Source organism: Crotalus tigris, unplaced genomic scaffold (assembly GCF_016545835.1).
Source record: "Crotalus tigris isolate CLP2741 ecotype Arizona unplaced genomic scaffold, ASM1654583v1 scf7180000024282.1769268, whole genome shotgun sequence".
Classification (NCBI taxonomy): domain Eukaryota; kingdom Metazoa; phylum Chordata; class Lepidosauria; order Squamata; family Viperidae; genus Crotalus; species Crotalus tigris.
In genome coordinates, this window is record NW_024100454.1 from 1,737,920 (window position 1) to 1,757,558 (window position 19,639).

General features: G+C 40.5%; 1 protein-coding gene across 1 annotated transcript in view; it reads right to left on the reverse strand.

The window, feature by feature from the left end:
- Positions 1-12,664, reverse strand: part of LOC120299210 (cilia- and flagella-associated protein 221-like) — a 35,832-nt gene extending 23,168 nt beyond the window's left edge. Inside the window, exons 1-7 of the mRNA XM_039323783.1 lie at positions 12,567-12,664; positions 8,639-8,800; positions 7,305-7,405; positions 6,549-6,635; positions 6,324-6,419; positions 4,543-4,643; positions 1,065-1,168 (exon numbers count right to left, since the gene is read on the reverse strand). Coding sequence (XP_039179717.1) covers positions 1,065-1,168; positions 4,543-4,643; positions 6,324-6,419; positions 6,549-6,635; positions 7,305-7,405; positions 8,639-8,777 — 628 coding nt within the window. The 5' untranslated portion in view covers positions 8,778-8,800; positions 12,567-12,664. The remainder of the gene's footprint in view (positions 1-1,064; positions 1,169-4,542; positions 4,644-6,323; positions 6,420-6,548; positions 6,636-7,304; positions 7,406-8,638; positions 8,801-12,566) is intronic.
- Between the last annotated feature and the right edge of the window lie 6,975 nt (positions 12,665-19,639).

Consider the following 19,639-nt stretch of genomic DNA (forward strand, 5'->3'; position numbering starts at 1 on the left):
ATACATATTCTCTCTCCCTCTCTCTCTCTCCCTCTCTCTCTCTGCATGTTGGTGCAGGTGCCATAAGAGAGAAATGATTTTGATCAGCTGATTGGAAAACCAAATATTGGTAGGCAAAACAACCTTCAACTACTCGGATTGCTTTCTAAAGAGAATTTAGGTGTCCCCTCTCTGCACCTTTCTACATCTCATACATTGATTGTTCCTGCTGGCCCAATGTACCAAAAGATCATTTTGGAATAAAAATAGTTTGGAACTAAATGGCTTTTGAATTCAAAAGCCTCTTTTTTCCTTGGAAATACTTGGATCAAGTTTCCCAAATAATCAATTTAGAACTAATGTAATAATTTTAACAAGTTAGTTTTCACATTTCTCAACCACCCATCTCCTTTAGATCATTCTGCTGTTTTGAATTGGAGGGTAAGGTCAATTTCCCAAAAGTTAGATGCACTGCACTGAAAAGCCCAATAAAAGAACTTCTGCCTGTGTGAATCAGTGTGTTTTGAAAGTTTTGAGTACATTGCTTCCCCTTGAATTTCAGTTAAGATTGCTTTCTAAGAAGTTCGTGACATGGCTTTCCTAGTTCATCCTTTTTCAAATTCTTCCCATTGTTTTTCTTATTGTTCATTCCAATGTCTGGACACAGCGGACATTTAAAACCAACATAAAGTGTTTTGATTACAAAAGGTCAGTTTTGGTTAGCTTTATAAAGACAGGGTCTGTGAATTATTCCTATCCTACTGAGATTGGCATCCAAGGCAGGCTAAGTTTTGGGAAGATTGTCTGTATTCCGAAGATTTATGCTTGAGCAAATGTCTCCATTATCAAGACAGAGTAGGAAGGAAGTATATGCAGTACATGTAAGTTGATTTGCTTTGGGTGCATAAATTTGAACCTACGGATGGGATCACATAACGTGCTATGTCAAATTCAAACAGAACTTGGGATGACTTAATATGATGCATGAAATCATTCTGAGAGATAGATATTTAAGGTTCATTCATTCATATTACTATGTAAAATTCCAAACATTCATGCAACACAGTTTCCCTTTCAGAACTTACCTGACATGGGTTGTACAGTAAAGGCTTTGTGGGGCTGAAGGTATTCAACCTGAAACTCAAAATCTATGGGGCAGCTACACTGCAATGGGATCACATAGGGCTTACTGAAAAAGGAGAAGAGGACCAAATAGCAAATAATTATATTCAAATTTTTAACATTATCATTCCAGCAGTAGCAGGGCAGAAAATATGCTGATGTGATGGCATGAAACAGGAGAACAATTTTCAAAATAATGCCTGCCATGTGTTCAACAAAGTTAAAGCCTGCAAATTTAAATGATTTGCATCCAAATTTTATTTAAAATTATTTCATATAGTTACTGGAAAATGAATTACATGAATATGCAGCCCTAATCAAGCCACTATATTAGATAAGTCATGATTTCATATTTTATGAAAATTGGCCGTCTCGCATTAATAATTGAAAACACATATGCATTTACCTCTGTATGTACTGTATGTAATTTATTTTAGTGCGGCTGGAGCTTTTGCATTATGAATTCATATCAAAGAAAAAGCAGCTTCCTGTTTTCGTGAGTAAAAAATAGACCTCACTTGATTTTAATTTAAATATTCTTCCTTTTTAAAAATTAACAATTAAAACTTCACCACTATAATTTATTTATTTATATCTCATATTTTTATACCAACCATCTCCCTGAAATCCTGCTGGATTCAGTGAGGCTTACTTCCTTAACACCGTAGGTCTGCAATATTGCACTAGTTGTTTTGATTTAAAAACATGCAACCTCAGAGACTTTGTTCTATTTGTAAAATACAGCAAAGTCAATGAAACTGCACGTTTTTAATTCAGTAAATTTAATTCTGTAAACTAATCTGAAAAAAAAATCACTATGGCTGTGGCTGGAAGATTTATAATTCTTCACTTCCATTAATGGGATCCTTGAAATGGAAGGACAGGAATAATAAAAACAAACACCAGTCACGGAAATAACTTGCTGGAAAGTTATTTTTCTATAGCAGGAGACATTTGGAAACTAAATTTCTGTACCTAAAATGCTAGAATTGAGGAAAACTGAATCTATAACTTGCCTCTTACTTGTAATACATACTGCATATACTGAACCATATTTATAAAGGCTTGTTTAAAAGTTGCTCTAATTACGTGCATGAGTTCATTTCTTGTTTAGGGCAGCAGTTTAAATCAATAAAGAAGCTTTACTCCAAACTTCAATATGGAATATATGGGTGAAGTACTGAATCCAATTCCGTATGACCCTTTAGGCCAGTGATGGCGAACCTTTTAAAGACTGAGTGCCCAAAAACCGCCCTATCCCCCCAGCCTGCCCGCGCTCCGCCCCTGCCCCGCCCACCGGCAGGGCCACTCACCACCTCCACGGCCCGCTGCAGATCGCCCAGGTGGCCTTCCAGTGCCATGGCAACCACTCCCTCTGCCAGCATCCCACTGGTGATGGGGCGCAAGGGAGGAGTCTTATCCCTGCTGCCCAGCTGCCATGTCCTGTTGCGCTGCTCTGTGCAGGCCGTGCCTTGGAGATATTCTCCTCTGGGGGGGCTGCTGGTGAGGAGGGGGCTACGGGGGGAGGCAGGGCTGGGGCAATGGCGTGCATGCCCACAGAGAGGGCTCCGAGTGCCGCCTCTGGCACACGTGCCATAGGTTTGTCACCACTGTTCTAGGCCATGGGTGTCAAACTCGCGATGTCATCTGACATATCACGACCTACTGTGACTCTTTTTGCATTGCCAGCAATGGGGTGGGCGCAGCTTCAGTATGATGAAACTGGCCTGTGGGCCGGCAGTTTGACCCCCTTGCTCTAGGCAGACATTAGATTAGGCAATGAAGCTTCAGGGAATGGACTTCCTCCATAAAACCCAATGCTATTATAGCTAGCTTCAATTTGTACCTTCTTGAGTATCTCATAATTTTTTCCCAAGTTTACTTTTCTGTGCAGATAGCAAACCCTACTTCACTATTACTTAGAAATAAATCCGAATATTCTCTATTTAAGTATATTTCATTCCATGAACTCCAATTTAAATAAACTGTCTCACTAAAATTCTGTCTAGCCGATTACAATGGAATGTAGTTTACATGCAGTTCTTCCTTAAAATAATTATTTCTCTCTTTCTTGTTTGTGTGAATAGTAACAACAGTATCTTTCTGTTCAACCTGGAAGCATTTCTATCCTTTGTAAATAAAGGAAGCCATGGATGGACAAATAGTACAAACCAAGGAACAAAGCAGGAAGAAAAAAAAAGGAAAAAAGGATAGCATTTGTAAAAAAGGAAAACATGCTAAGATTTAGAAGTAAAAAAAAAATTCTAAGAAAGAATAATCCCCTAATCTACTCAGATGTGCTTGGAAATAATTCTCAGTTCATCTAACAAGTATATTAGACAGAGAATTTGCACATTCTCATGAATTAATGCAAGGGTATCCTGAATGCTCAGATAGGCAAGGCTGCCATAAATTTCAGACCTTGCTCCAGCAAGAGATATGTGAAATTTACAGCACAAGAGATCACAAAAAACTCTTTAAATAACTTTTTCCAATTATGTACACATCTGCTTATACAACAGGAAAGAAGTTCAATGCTTGAATACAAAATTGAAGTTGGCATCATGAATTGCAAGTAAACTGGCTCCCTTCAACAGGCAGGTATAATATTTTTAAAACTTACTACTACTACTACTACTACTACTACTACTACTACTACTACTACTACCAAGTTATTCTACTCATATAGGAGAACAGGAATGAAATGAGGGTCCTTGGTGCTCTCTGAGCTCGCTTGTTTTCTTGCAGACGTTTCATTATCCAAACTAGGTAAAATCATGACAATGTTATTACCTAGTTTGGGTAACGAAACATCTGCAAGAAAACAATCAAGCTCAGAAAGTGAGCAATTCTACTCAGTTTATACTATGAACACACTATTATCTCATAGCAGTTATCCACAGGCATATTCTTTTTGCGTATACAGTCATTTATCCCCATCAGTTTAAAGGTGTTAAGATGGGAATGCTTTATCCAGAGAAAAAGATGAAACACATCCTGTTTTCTTTTCAAAAGAGTAAGATAAGGGGAAAATAAAAAAAGAAACAAAAATACCCACCTCAATCACATTTTGTTAACAAATTTAAGACTCCAGAAAACAAAAAAAATCTTATTTAGATTTTTAGCCTCCTATTTTCATTTTCTCTCTTTACAGATGTTCTCGGAGTCATCAGTGAACACAACCAGGATCTAATAGCTACCAATAATTTTACAAAGTAATTCCAGAATTACATTTCACAGTGCCTGGTCACCAAATGAAAAATATATCAATATGGTTAGAATAAAAACAGCTTCAATTGCATTTCCCGATTGAATTAATGCTGTGGATGAGGCATTCTGTTTTTTTTCACTGCCCACCGGCCAAAGTCTAATTATGCTCATTCTTTTTATCATGCACGAAAAACAGATGAAAGAAAAGTTATTGCTTTAATAGCCACTTGCCATTGTCCCAAAGGAACATCCGACAAATTAATGTAGGATGGAAAATCTACATTATTCATCACAGGATAGGCATGGAGTGGGATCAGCAAAGTTTCATCTCCCTGAGAAGAAAAGAAGAAAAGGATATGGACAGTCTCAGGGGAACTGTGATCCTAAGGGGAAACTAGTTCTGCTCTCCTACACAGTTAAGGCTACACTGCTCACGTGGCTTAAATAATGATGGGGATATTTTAATTCCCAGCTAATATAAAATATGCAGCATATGAAAGCCTAACTTTATATATTTTCCTAGATGTAAGACCTGCGAGGACTAAAACCCATTTACCATTCCTGTTCTTGAAGTTTTGCCACCCCACATTAGCATGATCTGAATTTTTCCTCTTGCTTGCACGCACACAAGGCACACCGTGCTATTTCTTTTAGGGTAAGAAATATTATAGACTTTCTACAAGTTAAATACAATAACAGATAGTTAATGGAGAGTTTTGATGTTTAAATTTGTTGTTGGTTTACCTGTTAGCTACCTTTTCTTAGATATAGTAGAGAGATGACAGATTAAATTGGTTGCAAATAGATATGCAGAAGTTTATAAATTGTAGGCCTGCTTTGCAAGAGGCAGAAACTATTATTGCCACAATATATTTATCAGTATTCAACGGGGGGAGCTATCTCTATCTCTATCTCTCTATCTCTATCTATCTCTATCTATCTATCTCTATCTCTATCTCTCTCTATCTATCTATCTATCTATCTCTATCTCTATCTATCTCTATCTCTATCTATCTCTATCTCTATCTATCTCTATCTCTATCTATCTCTATCTCTATCTTTATCTCTATCTATCTCTATCTCTATCTATCTCTACCTAATCTATCTATCTCTCTGTGTGTGTTTTGTCTTTTCTAATGCACGTTTTTTAAAAATTTTGTCTAACTTTGTTTTATTTCATAAAATTTCTTTTTTTGAAGCTTGTATTTTAACTTTCTGAATAAAAAAATTATTGTATTAAAAAAGAAGAAATATTATGCTGAGTGCAGAAAAGGTGTAAAAAACAGTAGGCCATAGTACTTGGAAACATGAGCTCTAAACAGAAAAAAATTAAATCTATTACAATTCACTATGCATCAATGTATTGCCTGGTTGGCGGGATGCAACAGTATCTTGGTTTGCAAGAAAATCTCTAAATCAAAGATCCTAACTTAGTTAGAGCAGTAGAAGAAGAAATTTGGAATAAAACTGAGCTTTGGTTGCATTTGTGATAAATTGGCCAAAATGTGGCAAAGTGATTGGTATTGTCATTACAATTACTGATCACTTTTGGCACATTTTGGCCAATGTACCACAAATTCATCATAATTAATATGAAAGCTGCATGTACACAACTGGAATTGAAGCTGATAACCTACTTCCATCTTACAAAATGTTCATGAATGTTTTTAAATAAGCATCCCAGTTCCTAGGCAAACAATAAGAAAATGCTGGAAACCTGTTACCTACTTTATTTTAAACTGAAGTATATATTCCTGTTGAGCTTCTGTTTTTTTCCCCAAATGGGTGCATTCTCTTTTGATTGGCGTTGGAACAAAATAACTTGAGGAAAACAATGAGTAAAAGAAGCTGACTAGTAAAAGAAGCTAATCACTAAAGAGTCTAAAGAATCTTCAATCTAAGCATAGTAAAAATATTCATTGCATGTGCTGATGTCAGGAAGAGTCAGCACTATATAGATTTGCATTTACAGGAAAGGGGTGTTCCTACCTTGATCTATTGTCTTTTCTTACCTGAGAATGGATTCGGATGCAGTCATAGTAGTATCGCCATTCATCAGGGCAGAAATCAACCATTACTGTAATGGACAAGCCAGGGACAAGCCGCTGCTATAAAAACAGAGCAGAACAATTTCCTATGGAAAGCTTCAAACTATTTGTTTTGCAATTTGGCGAAGTTCAAAAAGGAAGAGACAAATGAAATGTGAGCCTTCTCAAGGTTACTGAACCGACACTTACAATTTTGTTATATTTGATCTGGAAATAGTTTGTCTCGGGCGGAATAATATGGATATTTATAACTTCTCCGGAAATATTTATCAGTTTCTGTAGGATAAAGCAAATAATTCAAAGAAAAAAAAGATGTTCCTGTCAGTATTTTAGGCACAATTACAGACGGAAGGTGATGTAGATAAAATGGTTAACCCATAGTTAACAAGGGGAACAGGAATGAAACAGAATACAGTTTGCTAACTAGCTGGGTAATGCCCCTTCTGCAGGAGCTGCATTGGTTGATTATGGCTTCTGAGGCCAATTCAAAGTCCTGAATGTAACACCTTATACAGTTTAGGATCTCATTATCTTTGGGACTTTCTTCTTCTTGTAGAATCTGTCTGCCCTACTCCATCTTGGCAGAAAGAAAATACAAAACAAGTGGGATGCTGGGATCTGGAGAATCTTATTCTCAGGAGCAGCTCCCTCCCTCTAAAATGTCCTCAAAGAATATCTCCCAAAGACAACAATAGTTTTTATGAACAGTAATTAATTTATTGCTTTTAAAATTATGTTTTATATTTGTTATTATTTTTATAAACTGTAAGTGGCTTTGAGTCATAAGGACTACACCGCATACTTATTTATATATTAAGCACATTTATATGGCCACCCATCTCACATATACGTGACCAAGGATATGTATGTGGGTAAATAATAAATAAATTAATAAATGCATGAACTAATTTGAGGCTATTAGCTCTCAACTCTTTTGTTACTTACCAGCACTTGCTGATGATGTTTTTCTACCTCAAATCCTCCATAATGCATGATGGCAGGTTTAGCCTGTATAGCATTATTTCTTAATAGCTTTGTATAAATCTCTGAAACAAAAAAAAAGAAACAATAATTGGCACAGCCAGACAATAGCCTCAGGCGTTCACTATGACTAATTTTATTCTATTTTTTCTAATATTAGATGGACTGATATAATTTACCTCAAGATCTTCCCTGCACAAAAACAGTCCATTTAGCCTACCAAATTACAAGCTACCCATTCCTCAATCTGAGAGTCTTTTTTTTTTTCCTGGCCAATATTAGGCTTCATCTTAAGGTACTAATATGTGTGGGATTCAACTGCAGATAAATAATATTGTATTATTCAATTATATTATATAGGCCAAGAGGGCCTACTTCAGATCCCATCAGATCCCAACTATTGTGATCCAGGAGCCTTCTCTGCTGCAGTACTTGTGCTTTGGGGTATCTTAAATTCTAAGATCTGCCCTCACCCTCTTATCCTTCCGCAAGAGCTTAGGGATCAAATGGGGGAGTTCTACACTGGAAGTATTGCTGGACTGATGGCAGAGTCCACCTCCCACCCTGCTCTGTTTTCCACCCGTCCATCTTTTTAGTTATCATATTGTTGTATTTTCATTGTGTTCCTTTTTCATTGTTTGTTTTCTTGTTCCATTATTTTATTTCTCTTCTCTTCCTTTCATTTTCTTCTTCTTTTATTATTGTAAGCTGACATTTCTGTCTGTCTTTGTCAGTGCTGTCTACAACTATGTATATTTACCCATGTAGTATGGCTGTAGTATTATCGTTTAGCCACCTTATTTTCTTCTTTACTACCCCCTCTTATTGGTATTATGACAATGATGGTGATTATTATTCTGTTGCTTTGCATGTACACTGAGAGCTTCTGCACCAGAGAAATATTCCTTGTGTGTCTAATCACACTTGGCTAAATAAAGTATTCAGATTCAAATTATCTTTCATGATAATGTATCTCTTGAAATAATATAAAAGGGGACTGCTAGTGCAGTGAGATTCTCTGTTCTCCACTTGCAATCCACTATGTTTCTCTCTTCTTCAACCGCTGGAAAGGATCCTCCAACCTCAGGAGTGGATTGCAAGGGAGGAAAAAAAGGGAATGCTAACAGAGACGGCAACAACTGGTGATAATCTACTGAATTATTATATTTGAAATGAATTTAGGTGCAACAAGATTCTGTCTATAAACCAAGGTGATAAACAAAATCAAGTTCGTCAAGATTATTAAGGTAACCGACAATTCTTTTTTTGTGCCTGAAAATAGTCAACTTATCCCTCACTTGATTCCAGGAGGTGGTGAGGAACATCAGTTCTTTTCTGGGGCTCCTCCACAAAGCTGTCCAGAAGAAGGGATGGAGGGCTTCTGAAAGACTCTTTGGGGCTGTGGAAGTCAGTCTGAATATTACTCACAACTTCCATCCTCTTCTTGGAATTTACAACTTCTAGAAGATCAAAAAGATCATTCCTTGTTACCTGATATAAAACATGAAACATTAAAAATAACCCCTCCCTTTTTTATGATCCTGTAATCCCTTAATTAGGGGTAGAGTCAGGGCTACTGGAGGGAACAGAGCATGCCCTTCCTGACGCCTATGTGGAGTTCGCAGCAGATATTTTTTCTTTGCACCCTAGGAGAGAAACATCTGCCGGCGATCTGGCATTGAACTCTCAACCTTCTGAGTGGGAGGTGAGCCACCATGCTGCTACATATAGAAATTCTACATGCACCAATGCTATGTGGTGTACAAATTAGTAAGATTTTTCCAATGAAATTAAACAAATAATTGCTGGCCACAGCTTGAAATGACCCCCCCCCAGGATCTGTCTATCTGATAATTATTCTCCTCAGACAATATTTAGAAGTATCTTAATTATTCCAGTTCTTTCTTTATTTGCTAAACATTAATACGTGGCATAATAGTAGCATTTAAAATTTAAAATAACTTTAGAATGAGTTGTTTACATAATGAAGATAAATATAAAACATAATAGAACCTAGAGGGAATTATATGTCCAATTGGAATAAGCTGAGTTATTTAAATCTAGCTTGAGGCTAGCTAGCACAGAAAATTAAGCTATAAAACTCCAGTTCCCCAAATCTGACTTTTTGACATCTGTCTTTGCCAGTTCCCTCACAATGTCAAAGGGAAACAAATACTTTTTCAGGAAAATACAATATATTGTAATGTGAAGCTGACCATTAAACAGCATCCCAGTGTCAAAGCTTCTTACATCTAACCAAATGACTTAAGATGGGATTGGAGGAACTGAATATGTGCAACCTGGAGTAGAGGAGGACAAGGGGGGACATGAATGAAACCTTTAAATATATTGTGAATAAGGTTCTGGAAGGCAGTATTTTCAGTATTAAGCAAAAATCAAGAACACAGGGACATAATCTGAAACTGACAGGAGGGAAGTTCAGAAGTATTGTTAGAAAGTATTACTTCAAAGAAAGAGTAATAGAAGCCTGGAAACAATTTCCAGCATAGGTAGAGGGTCAGTCATCAGTAACTGAGTTTAAACATGCATGGGATAAACACAGGCCCATCATCCAACTAAATAAACAAACAAACAAATAGAAATAAATAAAAACAAAAAAACAAACAAATAAAAATAAATAAAAACAAATGAATGGATGAATGAATAAATAAATAAATAATAGTAAGCAGACAGGCACCTGCCACATAACACCCCAGACTTAACAAATGTCGATAAGAAAGACAAAAAAGTCTGGGCAGTGGATGTGGCAGTATCTGGAGACAGCAGAATAGAAGAGAACAAAATACTGTATAAAGACCTGTAAACAGAAATAGAATAACTGTGGAAAAAGAAAGCAAAGGTAAATAGGAGCTTTGGGTGCAATCCCAAAAGAACTGGAGCATCACTTGAGTACCATCAGCACTGATAAATTCACTATCAGTCAATTGAAAAAGGCAGATTTACTCAAAACAGTTTACATCCTGTGACAATACCTGTAATACTATCAAACATCCACATCTGCCTATTGCAGGTCCTCAGAAAGAACTTGAGAGGTAGACAAAAATGCCAAACCAGTCTGAACATCTGGCTGACTATGCAACGAATCATAATAACAAATATATATATATATGTAGGTCTTTGGTTGTTCGGGTTTTCTCCCGCGTGAAAACCTCAGAAAACAAATATATATACACACAAATATATATATATATATATATATATATATATATATATATATATATATATATAATTAAAATAATAAATAAATTAAAAAGAAACCAAAAATAAAACACTCAAAGGGCAGACTAGATGGACAACTGTGTCTTTTTCTGCTGTCAATTTTCTATGTCATCACTCTCCCACTGCTAGGTCCATGCACTGTACCAATTCATAATTTTGTTAACAACACTTTACTAGTAAATTGTAGTTGCCTGAGCTCCTGCATATGCCAAATCATAAAACCTAGTTTACAAATGACAATGACTGAAAACACACATCAAGACTTCAAACAAATTCCATTAGGGTACGGTTAATATGATGTGTGAATCAATTTCCCTAGCCTTGTTTATTATGGCTTTAGGCTGCTGAGTTAGCTGGCAAAAGGCATGAGCGAGAGATCCTGTATTGAGGAGAAAAAAGGTGAAGATGCTGTTTTTAATTTATCGCTGTGCCGTAGCTTTCATAGCTCTCTTTCAAGAAAATATAATACTGACTTGCCTCAGCAGGTAGCATCACCTAGCTGAAGGGTTTAAAAGCTCAACAAGATTGGGCAGCAAAGTGACATAAAAAAGTTACTCCTTCTTGCCATTTAGAGATTGTCTTGATTTTTCAAGGTAGACATGGTAAGTATCGGTAGTACTTGAATGCAATGGGGCATGATAACTCAGTAGTTAAAGATGCTGAGCTTGTCAGCTGGAGAGTGGACAGCCCTGGTTTGAGACTTGAATTCCACACAGCAGGGTGAGCTCCCATTATTTGCCCCAGCTCCTGCCCATGTAGCAGTTTGAAAGCATACAAATGTGAGTAGATTAATAGGTACCACTTTGGTGGGAAGGTAACAGCATTCCGTGCTCCTATGGATACAGCCATGACCATGGAAATTGTCTTCAGACAATACTGGTTCCCTTGATCAAGAAATGGAGATGAGCACCGTGCCCCAGAGCTGGACATGACTGGCAGGGAAACCTTTATCTTTTTACTTGAATGCAAGACTATCAGGGAATGCCAGAACTGTAGACTACAGTAATCACCATAATTGTCCTGAAAGAGGGCCATAGCAAACCAGTTTCTTACAGTTCACAAAAATACTGCAAGGAAATGTCCAAGAATGGAGTCTGACATGGCCAAAGTGCATACAAGTAGTCCTTGAACCACAATTGAGTCCAAATTTTCTGCTGTTACACAAGATAGTTGTTCAGTGAGTGTTGCCCCATTTTATGACTTTTCTTGCCACTGTTGTTAAGTGAATCACTGCAATTGTTAAGTTAGTAACAGGGCTGTTAAGTGAGTTTGGTTTACCAATTGACTTTGCTTGTCAGAAGGTCACAAAAGATGATCACATGATCCCAGGATACTGCAACCATCATAAATATGAGCCAGTTCCCAAGCGTCTGAATTTCGTGACCATGGAGATGCAGCAATGGTTGTAAATAGGAAAAATGGTCATAAGTCACTTTTTCAGTGCCCTGTAACTTTGAACGGTCACTAAATGAATGGTTGTAAGTCGATGACTATTTGTATACCTTTCTTAAAAATATATAATTTTTTAAAAAATATATAAGAATATATATTATGTAATATAATTAACAATCTTGTACTGAGAAAAAAAGCAAGCTAGCTTCTTCTTCACATGCTTATACATATATTCATCCGAGTGGAGTGCTGATAATTTAGCAGCGAGCAGAATGCTTGCTGAAAAAAAAGGGGAAATCTTCAGTGCAAAGGTTGGACTAGGAGACCTCTAAGGTCCCTTGTAACGCTATGATTCTTTGACTTCGGAACTAGTAAAGCAAAGAGTTCTGGTGAAGTGGGCAAAGAGCCTGTAGTTAAATGTGCAAGTGGTAACTTTTAGTCTAAGGCAAAACAGAAAGAAGCCACTACTAGATCAAAGGGGGTCCGAAGGAAAGGAGTTTGCATTTGCAGCGGACCCCAGAAATTCGCAATTACCACCCCCCGGCCCCTCCCAGATTTATTTTGTCCTTCGCTTCGAGGCACCGGCGAACCTACCAGGAGTGCAGATCCTTCCACAAAGGAAGGAGTGAGCCGTGGACCAGCCAGGTGCGATCTGTAGCGCAGAAAACCCTTCGCGCCCGCCCGCCTCAAAAGCTTCGGTTGCTATGCTGGTCGTCAACTGCGACGTTCTAGTTTAGAGCGCCAAGCGGGCTTTGGACTGTACCATTCTCTAACCCTGGGAGGGGAGACAAGGAGAAGAGATCTAATATGCTGACGGACGGTCATAAAGCGCGGAACGTCTCTCTCAGCCTTGGAAAGCAGAATGGCTTTGTGTGTTCGGGTTGCGTTGCAACTCTTAGAAAAGAGTTGGAGTTGGATAATAGACACAGCACTGTACAATTAATTAATAACAATTAATAACAAATTGTACCAATTGATTAATAGCAATTAATTATTTAGCCGAGGCGGCCAAGGGATTGCAAGACTTTAATTTGTATTTGGAAGAGGAAATAGGGCGGCTAGAATTAATAAAGAGGGACACGGTAAATACCCTCATTCCTTTTGCCTTTATTATCTCAACTACATATTTGTAGTTGGACTTCAAAGCCGTTACCCAAAGCTATATCCAACAAAACATCAAATAAAAAATAAAACAGTGAAGAGTTGAGAAGTAAATGTGCTAGCACAGTCGCTGTAAAAATATGCTGATACATTTTAGGTGCTAAGACTACATATTTAAAAGGATATACACTACAGTAACCCATGTTTCGCAGTTGGTATTTTATATTGTAGAGCTATGTGTGTGCCTATATTGCCCAACTTGGTAGCAGCAAATAACTGACCTTGACTGATCTTGAGAGCACTTGAATAGAAGACCACTAGGAAATCCCTGTAGGCTAGATTATATTGAAACAATGTAGTAAACTGCATTGTACAATTTCCAAAATCCCTTTAAGGACAAGCGTGTGAGATCACTGGCATCTGAACTTCCTTTAAAGATTTTGCCTTTTTAAAAATACAGTACAGTTCTTGTTTGCACCATGTATTAAGACAGTGGTTCTCAACCTTTCTAATGCCGCGACCCCATAATACAGTTCCCCATGTTGTGGTGACCCCCAACCACATACATCACCGGGTGCCAGGGGCGTGGCCAAAGAAAAGGGGGGGGAAAATGGCAGACAGCTTTGTTTGGCGACCCCCATGAAATGGTCGTTTGACCCCAAATGGGGTCCCGACCCACAGGTTGAGAACCACTGTATTAAGACATGACCTCCAACACCAGATTACTTCCTTTGACTGTCTGTGGGAGGGGAGCATCTTCTTGCCATCTTCTGATTTATTGCATTATTCTCTGTGTCAACAGTGGGGACTTACGGCATTCTAAAATCATGGCTTGCAGCTGTTCCAACTAGGGTAGTAAGCCCATTGTCAAAAAACGCGGCCCATTTCCCATTCCTGCAAAGGCTGCCCATTTCCCATTCCTGCAAAGATACATCTTCCTTCCAATTGAAACAGAGCAGGTATACTTCTAGGTCTGGATTATATCTGTTGTGGAGGGGAGGCAGGATATATATGTTTAAACAAATAATTTGGAACTGTTTCAGCTTTTGAGAAAAAGGTTCCCTGTAAGTAGCAGGTTTGCAAATGTTCTGTGCTCAAAGAGACCTTGTGCTGTAAATAGTTAAGTGGCTAAGGATTTTTATCATTTCTACAGCATTATGCTAAGATAAACTGCATTATCTGCAATAAATACTTTACCTAGATACCAGAAACGAGCCCATTTGAAGAAGAAACTGTGCTGCTACCTATAATATATAAACACGAAACTGCAAACTATTGCCGTTTATTCCAAGTAAAATAGTGCCAATTTAAACTTTTAGGATGTTTGCTTACTTTCTGTTTGTCCAACTTCACCATCTGATGCAGAGGTAAAGGCTGTATTGTCTGTGGCCCCTTTTGTGCAGGGGCTTTTGAATACTGTAGGAATGTTAAACCAGTGTTGGAAGTGATTCTGTTACTGAAAGATTGCACAATCATCTATGCTACCTAACCATCTCATCCTCTGCCGCCCCCTTCTCCTTTTGCCTTCCATCTTTCCCAACATCAGGGTCTTTTCCAAGGAGTCCTCTCTTCTCATTTGGTAGCCAAAGCCTTTGAGCTTCAGCTTCGATATCTGTCCTTCCAAAGAACAGTCAGGTTTGATTTCGTTTAGGATTGACTGATTAGATCTCCTTAACAGTCCACGGGACTCTCAAGAGTCTTCTCCAACACCAGAATTTGAAAGCATCAAATCCTTCAGTGCGCAGCCTTCCTTATGGTCCAACTCTCATAGCCATACATTACTACTGGGAACATCATAGCTTGGACTATATGGACCTTTGTCGGCAAGTTGAAGTCTCTGCTTTTGAATGCACTGCCTAGGTTTGCCATAGCTTTCCTCCCAAGGAGCAAGCGTCTTTTAATCTCATGGTTGCAGTCACGATGTGCAGGGATCTTGCAGCCCAAGAAAATAAAATCTGTCACTGCTTCCATTTCTTCCCTTCAATTTGCCAGGAAGTGATGGGACTAGATGCTGGTCCAACACACTGTCCATATTTATCTTTCTTGAGCCCAACAAAACAAAATGTTCTCTTACGTAATAAGCACTTTCAAATCCTTCGCACCAAGTGGCGTCATCCATGTACCACAAACTGTTATTGTGTTGAAGCTTTTCAACTTTTATTCCAACTCACTATACTTACGATGCATTTGCTGTGTAAGTTAAACAGAAATGGAACAATATGTGTTCTTGTCTCACTTTCTTTCCTCTTCTGAATCATTCTGTTTCTGAAAATTCTCTCTCTCTCTCTGTCTCTCTCTGTCTCTCTCCCTCCCTCCCTCCCTCCCTCTCCCTCATCTATCCATCCATTCATCCATCCATCTACATTAAAAATAGTTATTAAAAAAATCTTGCTGTGCATCAATGAAATTTATATCCTGTATTTCCCTTTTGTTTAGAGAATCATATTGGTATAGATGTAATTATATACTGTAGTGTTCTGTCATAGCAGAATAGATAGCTTTGTATTGATGTTGCTTTCTGCCCAAGTAAGGAGACGGAATGCCTACTCCATCCAACAGCCATCCTATAAGATGGAGCAAACATTTTCATCTGTCAGAGATACTCTCTGAATAGCTGTGCTCCTGGGAAATGCAGTTTGCATTGGGCAAACACTAGCAGAGTGTTTCAGCCTAGCTGAATTACCCCTTGGATAAGGCTTTTCTCCTGCCAGAAATTGGTTTGTGCTGCCACTTTATTCCTTCCAGGTTCTGGAACAATTTCTGTTATTTTCCATGCCTTGACAGATTTATCTTTGGTTTGGTGAAACAAATGCAGTTGTCCTATAACCAGACTTGTTCCCTTATCCATGGGAACACAAAGGATTGATCTTTTCTCTTGACATGGGATGATAACTGTTATGTCCCGAGCCTTGCAAACGGCTCGGGCGTTTGCAGGCAGTCCCGGGCAGGTGCAAAGCTGCCTGGGACCAGACAGGCTGTCGCCAGCGCCGTGCGCATGCGCGGGTGCTGGCGCGGGAAAAGTAACCCATTTACCCGGGAGTTGCCTATATAAGAGGCTGTGAGGCGTTTGGGCTGAGCTGAAGCCATCTTCCTGTAAGCTGAACGCTGAATAAAAGAACCTGAGAACTCCAGCCGCTTCTCGTGTCTGTTTTCCCGCCAAGGACGCAACACTGGCGACGAAGGTGGGATGCCTTGCACTACCTGGAAAGGAAAAAGTGTAAGCTTACCCAAGGAGTCCTGAGCGGCGGAAGAGGAACGGTGTTGACTCAGCAGCTGCCCGCCAATCCAGTGCGCATTCGGGGGTAGGCTGGCTGATAGACCCGTCTCCTGAAGATCCGAAGATGGCGAAAATCGGAAGGCTTGCGGAATTCGACGTCTCACATCCAGAGCGGTGGGAGTCCTACGTATCCAGAATGGAGAACTACTTCAAGGCAAACCAAGTGAGGGAAGATAGCTTGAAGGCTGCCACCCTGCTTTGCGCTTGCGGCCAAGACGCCTTCGAAATCGCAGAAAACCTTGCAGCACCTGTTTCAGTAGAGTCTGTAAGCTACGCAGACCTGAAGAAGCTGCTGAAGGACCACTTCCACCCCAAGGTGTCCGTTATCTCATGGCGCCCCACCTTCGAGCAGAGGGATCAACGGTCCGGGGAGTCAGCCAAGGAATACATCGCCGCGTTACGGAAGGCCGCCAAGCCCTGCGAGTTCAAGGACCTCGAGGAACGACTGAGGGACCGATTCGTGTGCGGGTTGAGGCATCGAGAGCTACAACAGAGACTTTTCGATAAGGAAGAATTATCCTTCCAAGACGCTTTAAGGGAAGCCACCGCGGAAGAAGCAGCAGGCGGCGCCGTCAAGAACATGCGGCCGATCAGAAGCAGTGCAGAGGGTGCGTCCGTGCACCAAGAAGACGTCCGACGAAACTCCGAGGAGGATCCGGACGAAGAAGTCGACCGTCTACACCCCGCGAAGGGAGAAAATCAGAAGGAAAGCTCTTCAGCTCCGCTCAAGTGCATCGGCTGTGGAGGTCGCCACAGGAGAACCGACTGCAAGTTCCGCTCCGCTACCTGCCGGGCATGCGGCAAACAAGGGCACATTGCAGCTGTGTGTCTGGGCCGACGAAAGGCACAACCTCAAGAAGAACGCCTGAAGGGTACCAGAGTCCCCAGCCAGAATAGGGTAGGTTTTTGCGCTTCGCGTAGAAACATTTGTAGGACAGGCACACACAAGCCCATGAAGAAAAAGCTGTCACTCAACGTGAAGCTACAAGGGGTTCCATTATCTATGGAACTAGACACAGGGTCCGCCCTTTCCATCATTTCATTGCATACATTTAGGAAGATTTGTTCCAGTAGTGGGACTAAGGCCAAGTTAAGGCCTTCTGATATTGTATTAACTGATTTTCAGAACTCAAGAGTGTGTGTTAAGGGGGAGGCCACCCTTAACGTGCAATACAAGAGTTTTGAAGGTCCACTAGACTTGTTAGTAGTCGGGGGTGAAAGAACGAGTCTCATAGGACTCGATTGGTTTGAGGCCCTGGGGATACACGTCACAGGACTCAACAGCTTACAAACACTCGACCTACAGGAAGTCTGCAAGGAATTTGCAGATGTTTTCAGCCCCCAGCTGGGCACATTCAAAGGACCACCTGTGTCCTTAAAGCTAGACCCCACTGTCACTCCCATTAGGATTAAAGCAAGAAGGGTCCCTTTTGCTTTAAAAAGTAAGATTGACACTGAATTAGACAAACTAATCCAACAGGGAATCCTAGAACCTGTTGATTCCAGCCCGTGGGAGACCCCCATTGTCACGCCTCTAAAGGCAAATGGGGACATTCGCATTTGTGCTGATTACAAATGCACACTCAATAAGGCATTGCAGCAACATGCCTATCCTGTACCTGTGGTCAGTCACATCCTGGCCTCTCTCAAGGGGGGGCGTGTTTTTGCAAAGCTTGACCTAGCTCAAGCATATCAACAGCTGCCTGTTGATAATGATGCTGCCATAGCTCAGACTATTGTGACCCACAGGGGAGCCTTTAAGGTAAAAAGGCTGCAGTTTGGAGTGAATGTCGCTCCTGGGATTTTCCAAAGCGTAATGGAAAACACACTACGAGGTATACCAGGGGTCTGCCCCTACTTTGACGATGTCTTGATTGCAGGAGACTCCACACCATTCGCTGAAAGGCTGTAGGGCTGTTCTGTTAAGATTCAGGAAAACAGGCCTCAAGCTCAAAAAAGACAACTGCAAGATTGGGGTGCCTTCTACGAATTTCTGGGGTTCAAAATTGATGCTGCTGGGATTCACCCTGCTGAATCCAAACTAACTGCTATTTTAGAAGCACCCAGGCCAAAGTCCAAGGCAGAACTTCAGGCCTTCCTAGGCCTCCTGAATTTCTACAATTCTTTTCTTCCACATAAAGCTAGTGTAGCTGAGCCTCTTCACAGGCTAATAGACAAAGACAAGCTTGTGTGGGCTGTGGTCACAAACAAGCACATGAGGCTTTTGCTTTAAAGAGAATCAGGCCTTGCTCTTCTAACAGGTGTTCTTGCACATTTCAAACGAGTCTCTTCCTGTGTGCATCGCTTGTGATGCATCCCCCTACGGGGTTGGAGCTGTCCTGAGTCACCTCAGGTCTGATGGAACTCAGGTTCCTATTGCATACTACTCCAGAACATTGTCTTCTGCCGAGCGCAACTCCGCTCAGATAGACAGGGAGGCTCTGGCTGTTGTTGCTGGAATTAAAAAAGTCCACGATTTTCTATATGGCAGGCATTTCACGGTCTTCACTGACCATAAGCCTCTGCTGGGACTGTTTACCACATGTAAGCAGACTCCCCACATCATTTCCCCTAGAATGCTTAGGTGGTCTATTTTTTTGTCTGCATATGATTTTTCATTACTCCACAAGCCTGGGAAAGAAATGGGCCATGCTGATGGCCTCAGTAGTTTGCCTCTGCCAGTAGTAGAAGCTGACCCCGCGCCAGCTGTCAACATTCTATCAATCCAAGCCTTGCCCGAGCTCCCTCTTAGTGCCAGGGATGTTACCGCTGAAACCGGTACAGATCACACACTTTCACGTGTCCGCTCCTGGGTCCTGTCCGGGTGGCCTGAGCACTGCCCTAGTCCTGAGTTTCAGAGTTTCTGGTCCAAAAGTAACGAATTGTCCCTTTCTCAGGGTTGTTTGCTTTGGGGAAACAGAGTTGTCATTCCCACCTCAATGAGGACTAGGGTCTTAGAATCCCTCCACGAGGGTCATCCTGGCATTGTTCGTATGAAGGCTCTTGCACGCAGCCACTTGTGGTGGCCTGCTTTAGATAAAGATATTGATGCTAAGGTACACGCATGCCACATGTGCCAACGATCTCGCCCAGAGATGCCCCAAGCTCCTGTGCATAAATGGGAGGAAACACAGTCCCCATGGTCTAGGGTGCACAGTGACTACGCTGGGCCCGTTCAGGGCCAGTTCTTCTTGGTCCTTGTTGGACAGCTCTCTCAATGGCTTTGAGGTTTGCGCTGTCTCGCCACCAACTACACTGCAAAGGACTAATTCATGCACTTATGGTGATT